At 39.7% G+C, this 7,389-nt stretch overlaps 1 protein-coding gene across 1 annotated transcript in view; it reads left to right on the top strand.

Annotated features, from left to right (window-relative positions):
• Positions 1-4,185, top strand: part of LOC108629432 (uncharacterized) — a 5,543-nt gene extending 1,358 nt beyond the window's left edge. The window contains exons 2-3 of the mRNA XM_018032087.1: positions 259-3,098; positions 3,171-4,185. Of these exons, the coding sequence (XP_017887576.1) occupies positions 259-3,098; positions 3,171-4,185 (3,855 nt within the window). The remainder of the gene's footprint in view (positions 1-258; positions 3,099-3,170) is intronic.
• Positions 4,186-7,389: the final 3,204 nt, after the last annotated feature.

The following is a 7,389-nucleotide window of genomic DNA, read 5'->3' as shown; positions in this document are numbered from 1 at the left end:
TGTTTCAATTGTCTACGGAAAGGCCATTCAAACGAAAGTTGTACGTGCGGACCGTGCAAAAAATTTGATAAGAAGCATCACACATTATTACATTTAGACCAGCCACGGACGAGTAACGCGCAATCCACTGTCGCGTGCGGTAATTTACAAATCAACCCAGTCGAACCTTCTGATAATTCATCGATCGAAGTCGCGTCAACCACCACAGATTCTACGCCAAAGACGATTTCGGATGCAGTCGCATGTTGCAATTTGCAGGCCGACGGTTCGGCGCAAGTAGTACTCGCGACCGCAAAGGTGGTTTTCTTTGACGCGCATAATAACAAGCATGTAGCCCGCGTAGTCCTAGATGGAGGAGCGCAAGCCCACTTCATATCAGAGAAATTCGCAACCTTGCTTAAACTAAAACGAATTAAAACCAATATTCCAGTCGTAGCAATAAACCAGATGGAGGCAACAATACGCCATAAAGTTATGGCAAAGATCGCTTCAACGCAAGGAGAATATAATACGCGTCTGTCTTTCTTGGTCGTGCCAAGCGTTTCGACACCTTTACCCGCACAACAAATTAATTCAAAGGGCTTAAATATTCCGAGAAATTTGCCGCTCGCAGATCCAACATTTTATAAGTCCTCTGAGATCGATGCATTATTAGGCGCAGAATTATCCTACCAGAGCCTTTGCGCAAAACAAATCGAAATTCAGAATCAAAATGCCGTATTGCAAAAAACAAGATTTGGGTGGGTAGTCGCAGGTAAAATAACGGAAGATGAATCAAGCGTTCGAACCATTTCTTGCAATCTATCTATCAAGTCGATACACCATGACATTTCTAGATTTTGGGAATTAGAAGAAATTCCAGTAACGAAATTCATGTCCTCCTCAGAAGCTGAAGTCGAGCAACATTTTCTAGATAACGTATACCGTAACGAAACAGGTAGATACGTAGTAAGATTACCTTTTAATGATAAAAAGGACAAGCTCGGGAACACATACAACATTGCGCGCCGGCAATTCTTCGCGTTAGAACGTCGATTCGCAAGACATCCAGAAATAAAGCTTCCGTACGTCAACTCGATGAAAGAATACATAAACTTAAGACACATGACGAAGGTTCGAAATCCTGATACGCGAGACAATTACATGTCACATCATGCAGTAGTCAAGTTAGACAGTACGACTACTCAATACAGACCTGTTTTCAACGCATCCGTTACTCCAGAGGATGAGGAGGACGAATACGGTCAAATCGGTGACCACAAGAAATCGGAAAGGGTCACATTTAATCAAACTTTAATGACGGGACCGACAATACAAAACGACATTTTTGAAATTTTAATTCGTTTCCGTATTCATCACTTCGCGTTAATAGCCGATATAGAAAAAATGTATCGGCAAGTGTTAGTTCACGAAGACGATAGAAAATACCAACAAATTTTTTGGCGAGAAGATCCGAACGAACCTTTAGAAGTTTATCAACTCAACACGCTAACTTTTGGCACGAGCTGTGCACCGTTTTTAGCTATTCGCACGTTACATAAACTTGCAGATGACGAGAAACACAATTATCCTACGGCAGCCGACGTAGTGAAACGCGATTTTTACGTAGATGACCTATTAACAGGTAGTGATACTTTAGAAAACGCCGGAAGGTTACGTGATGAATTAAATTCTTTGTTAAAATCAGGCGGTTTCAATTTGCGAAAATGGGCTTCAAATGATAACCGACTGATTGAACCGTTGTCTAACGACTTAGCAAACGTCCATTTATTCTCAGATCCAGAAAAGGCAGTCAAAACATTAGGGATTAAATGGAATTCGCAATTAGACGAATTATCTTATTCGTTAAAGGCCGAACTCAGTGCTCAGGAGAAAACTACAAAACGAACAATTCTGTCAAACATCGCGCAGTTATTCGATCCGATAGGGTTGTTAGGCCCAATAATAGTCAAAGCTAAACTTATTATGCAAGCTTTGTGGAAAGCAAAAGTGGACTGGGACGAAACCCTCCCACTCAATATTCATACCGCGTGGTTAGATTACAAAAAACAGTTACCACTTTTATCGAATATTTCCTTCGAAAGATGTATTGTAATCCCAGAGTCAGTGAATAGACAGTTACACGGTTTCTGCGACGCCAGCGAGGTCGCGTACGGCGCCTGCATCTACATCCGATCTACAGATAAACATGGCAAATGCCTCACACGACTAATCTGTTCAAAGTCTAAAGTAGCTCCGTTGAATTCGAAAATTACAATTCCAAGACTTGAACTTTGTGCAGCTGTACTTTTAGCTAAGCTATATAAAACCGTGTCGAGAGTTCTACCTATTAATTTCGATAATGTTTACTTCTGGTCTGATTCAACTATCACCCTCAATTGGATAAACACTCAGCCACATATTTTAAAAACGTTCGTAGCAAATAGAGTCTCGCAAATAAGAACTATCACCAACGAATCTCAATGGCATCATGTACCAACACGGGATAACCCTGCAGACGCAGTATCCAGAGGACAATCAGTATCAGAATTCATTGATAATTTTACGTGGAGAAACGGCCCTGACTGGTTGAACCATCCCCAGGACAAGTGGCCGATTGCACCGATTCAAAAATTGCCACTGCTTGAAGTGCGCAAAATCACAGTTTTAAAAACAACGCTAACAGACAATTCGCTGTTATCGAGATTCTCGTCAATTACTAGACTAATACGGGTTATAGCACACTGTTTACGTTTCGCAATTAATTGTAGCGAAAAACCCAAAAGATTAGGGCACCTCAGTGCAAATGAAATTCAAGAGGCAAAAATTCGAATCATCAAATTGATCCAGAATCAAGCGTTCGCGAAAGAAATTCACGATTTAACAAAAATTCAGAAGGTCGACAACAAGAGCCCGCTGAAAACATTAAACCCATTTCTCGATCATAACGGCATCCTACGAGTTGGAGGCAGAATCGTTAATTCTCACCTAGCATATGATAGCAAGCATCCAATACTGTTGCCAAAAAAGAGTCACGTCACGGATCTGATTATCAAGCACGAACACGAGATCTCGTTACATGCAGGAATTCAGAACACGCTGTACCAAGTTCGTACACAGTATTGGCCGATAAATGGAAAAAACACAACCAAACGTATAATCCATTCATGTATCAAATGTTTTCGATTCAGGAACCCAACTCCGCAACATATTATGGGTAACTTGCCTAAAAATCGTCTCATTCAATCCAGACCATTCATAAACACAGGGATCGATTATTGTGGTCCATTTATGATTAAAGAGAAAAAGTTTCGCAACCGCAATAAAATCAAGGCCTACGTAGCAGTTTATGTTTGCTTTGCAACCAAAGCTGTTCATTTGGAAGCTGTCAGTGATTTAACAACTGACACATTTCTAGGTAGTTTGCGACGTTTTTTCGCTAGACGAGGCAAGAGTAAAAACATTTATACTGATAACGGCACCAATTTTGTCGGTGCCAATAATGAGTTAAAACGATTATATGAGTTCATTCGATCTGAGGAATTCAACAACTCAATTTCAAATAAGCTGGCTAATGAGACAATCGCATGGCATTTTATTCCACCTAGATCTCCACACTTTGGTGGATTGTGGGAATCGGTAGCGAAGTCGTTCAAAAATCATTTCCTTCGCAGGGCAGGAGATGCCTTATTAACATTTGAGGAATTTAGTACGCATGTATGTGAAATCGAGGCTATTCTTAACTCGCGTCCGTTAACACCCGTTTCCACCGATCCAAACGACCTAATAGCCCTCACTCCTGCACATTTCTTGATCAACGATTCATTAATGAGCATACCAGACGTAGATTTCTCCGATACTCCGGCAAACAGACTGTCCATCTGGGAGAAGATGCAGAAATCAAGACAGCATTTCTGGCAGAGATGGCACAAAGAATATCTCAATGAACTGATCCGCAGAAGCAAATGGTCATCGCCGAAGTCCGACCTAATCACCGTAGGAGCCATGGTGCTTTTACAAGAAGAAAATATTCCTCCATTGCAATGGCCTCTCGGACGCATTCTTGAAATTCATCCGGGTGACGACGGAGTTGTACGCGTTGTTAGCGTAAAAACAGCAAATGGAGTCTTCAAACGAACTGTTAAGAAGATCGCAGTGTTACCAATCGAGCAAGCTGATTGTTCAACCCTCGATATATGTAATTGATCGCAAGCGATCAATGGCGGGCGGCATGTTCCGTCGCTAATACCGACTCCTTAGTCTTTAAGCACTTTAGTACAGCCGAGAAACAATAGTATGTCCAGAATCACCCATCTGCCGCGCAACCATTTCTTTGTACGCCTAGCAAAATATGTTTTTTATGACCCACGCACCGTAATAACCAGAAATGCCTTCCAGAAGGATAAGACGTCCTTCTGCTACAAGCAAAGACCATAACCCGGCCAGAAAGGCATTACGCAGGTATCCGCTATTTCTGGACACTTTCCCTTCAACCGTTTCCTACCACCACCTTAGGTTTTTTCCGTTTCCTTTTTTTAACCGTCCAAAGGGCGTCATCCTCTTTTCCCCCACACCACCGTGACAGGAACATTCCAACCAATAGGAAATTTTTTACAAACAAAGAAAATCACCACCCCCATCCCTTAAGACGTCTCTGCGAGACGAGAGACGATACGAAGCGAGAGTTCGAGCTTGACCGCCGACCGTACAACACAAGACAATTTTGTAAAGCCACAGTACGACGTTGTAGTGGAGTTTTTAATACAACCATTTTAAAAGCCATCAGCTGTGTCCATTATTTTACTGGGAATCAATTCCTAAACACTTCATCAGCTACGCAATATTATTGAGAATATAGTACATTTGACTGTACTCTATAGTGTCGATATGTATAGTATAGAGCGCGCGAGAATGAGTGAGCGCGCTGACGAGTGTGTGAGGGGACACACACATGTAAGTATCCCCTCTCGCGGTATGAGTGTAAGTCACATGACTACAAGCGGTGTCGAGACTAGATGAGTCCCGCACATCGCCCTCTTGAATTCGAGCCGTCGCTGAGAGCACATGGTGCTGACGAATGAACAAAGATAGTTAATAAACCACATTTATTATAATTAAATCCTCTCTGTGTAAACCTCATTTCAACATGGTAGCAGAGCGTGGTTATTATTCTTTTTATCCCGCATATCTACTTTTTAAGTGATATGAGGGATATTTAAGTAAGGTTAAAAGCCACGTGGTGAAGAAATTTTTCAAAGTGAAAAATCAAAGCGTTTGAATAATATAAGAAGAAAAATACAAGTGAGAATAAATAGCTAAACAAAAGAACTATTGATTAGTAGAATGATTTTTTGGAAAAATCATAAAATCAGTGTGATGCACGCGGATTAAAAAGTGTAGTGAAACACGTGGCAGAGTGCATGGAAAACCGAGAGACGCCGGAAACGAAGAAAGTTGAGAAAATTAAAGAGGAAGAGTCTGAACACGAAGGAACGTTCGAGAATCAACTAGAAATTGAAGAGAAGTCTGAAATCGAGATTCAAGGAGACGAAATGGAGAAGAAAGAATCTGTTATACCGGTGTTCGATGGAAAGGATTACAGCATGTGGAAGAAAAGGATAATGATGTTTCCAAAATTGAAAAAGTGTCACGAAGTGATAGAAAAAGAAAAACCCTCAACAGAAACAGGCACAACATGGGATGAGAATGATCTGAAAGCGATCAATATTATTTATTGCGCAATATCGAATAAGCAATTGGAATTTGTGTGTGAAGAAACTACAGCTTTTGTAATAATAACAAAGCTAGATAAAATGTATTTGAAAGAATCTACAGCATTACAGATTGTATGCAGAAACAGACTCGAAAGAATGAAATTAAATAATTACAGTGATACAGCGTCATTTTTCAGTGATTTTGAAAAATCAGTAAACGAGTTAAAAAGTGCAGGTGCTAAAATAAGTGAAAAAGAAAAATTAAACTATATGCTCAACACGTTGCCAGAATCGTACAGCTACATCGGAGATTTAATATTTACGCTAAAAGAAGAAGATCAGACGGCTGATTACATTAAGAATAAAATTAAAATTGCTGAGATGAAAAACGGAAACGAAGACTCCGAAAGAAAATCAAACTTTTTTGCCACGAACAAAGGGAGATGTTATAAAGAGTGCAAACTGCAAGAGAGTGCAAAGATGGCGGCCAAGCGGCGCACAGCGGCGGAACATGGCGAGGTCCAACACGTGGCCGCGGCAACGGCAGAGGCAGAGGCGGAAGAGGTAACTACGGCAGAGGGCGCGGCAACTTCCGTCAGCAACAGCAAGGCGCCAGTACGAGTCAACCGAGTGGGTCCGACGTCAGCGCCTGGATAGCAACGGCACATGCGGCGCGAAATACAGAGATAGGTAATAAAATAAATTGGTTACTCGATAGTGGATGTTCTGATCACATCATAAATAATGAGAGTTATTTTGAGAATTATATTGAGTTAAAGAAACCGCTCAAAATATATTTAGGAGATAGTAGTGAATTATTAGCAACTAAAATTGGTAATGTTGTAAGTTACTTTAAAGCTTTTGAAAAAGAAAATAAAGTTGTAATGAGAGATTTTTTTATTTGTGAAAGAAATGAATACTAATTTGATTAGCTACGCGAAATTAACTGATACGAATACAATTATATCTAAAGGGAATATTTCGAAAATAATTGATGAAAAAGAAAATTTAATAGCTGTAGCTTATAAAGAGAATCGTACATATAAAATAACGAGTAGATTGAAAATTGATCAAAAGACTGTAAACAGTGCTGAATATAATAATGAGAATATGAGTAAAAAAGAGAGATGGCACAGAATGTTAGGACATGTGAATTTTGGCTATTTAAATTTTTTGAGCAAGCGACAGTTGTTGACAGGTATTCCAACTGAATTTGAATCGGAAATTGTAAAATGCAAAATATGCATAGAAAATAAAATGCATAATTTACCGTTTAAGAATAATAGAACAAGAGCAAGAAATATCTTAGAGATAATACACACTGACGTATGTGGTAGTTTCAAGACCCCGGGTCCAAACGGTGAAAAATATTTTGTTTCATTTATCGATGATTACAGCAAAATAGCCAAAGTTTACTGCATAAAAACCAACGATGAAGTATTTGATTGTATGATAAAGTACGTAAATGAAGTAGAAAACTTAACAGGAAAAAAAGTAAAAACAATAAGATGCGATAATTGTACAGAATACCTAAATAATCGATTTTATAAATTCGCAAAGGAAAAGGGTATTTATATAAACAATTGTCCAGCGTATGTACATGAATTAAATGGTACTGCCGAAAGGTTCAATCGCACAATTATGGATATGGCGCGTTGTTTATTGGATGAGGCACAAGTAGACAGAAAATATTGGC

Source organism: Ceratina calcarata, unplaced genomic scaffold (genome assembly GCF_001652005.2).
Source record: "Ceratina calcarata isolate Rehan_Ccalc_2016 unplaced genomic scaffold, ASM165200v1 scaffold1332, whole genome shotgun sequence".
Taxonomy (NCBI): Eukaryota; Metazoa; Arthropoda; class Insecta; order Hymenoptera; family Apidae; genus Ceratina; species Ceratina calcarata.
The sequence above is the reverse complement of the archived record's forward strand: the minus strand, read 5'-3'. Positions and strand labels throughout refer to the sequence as shown.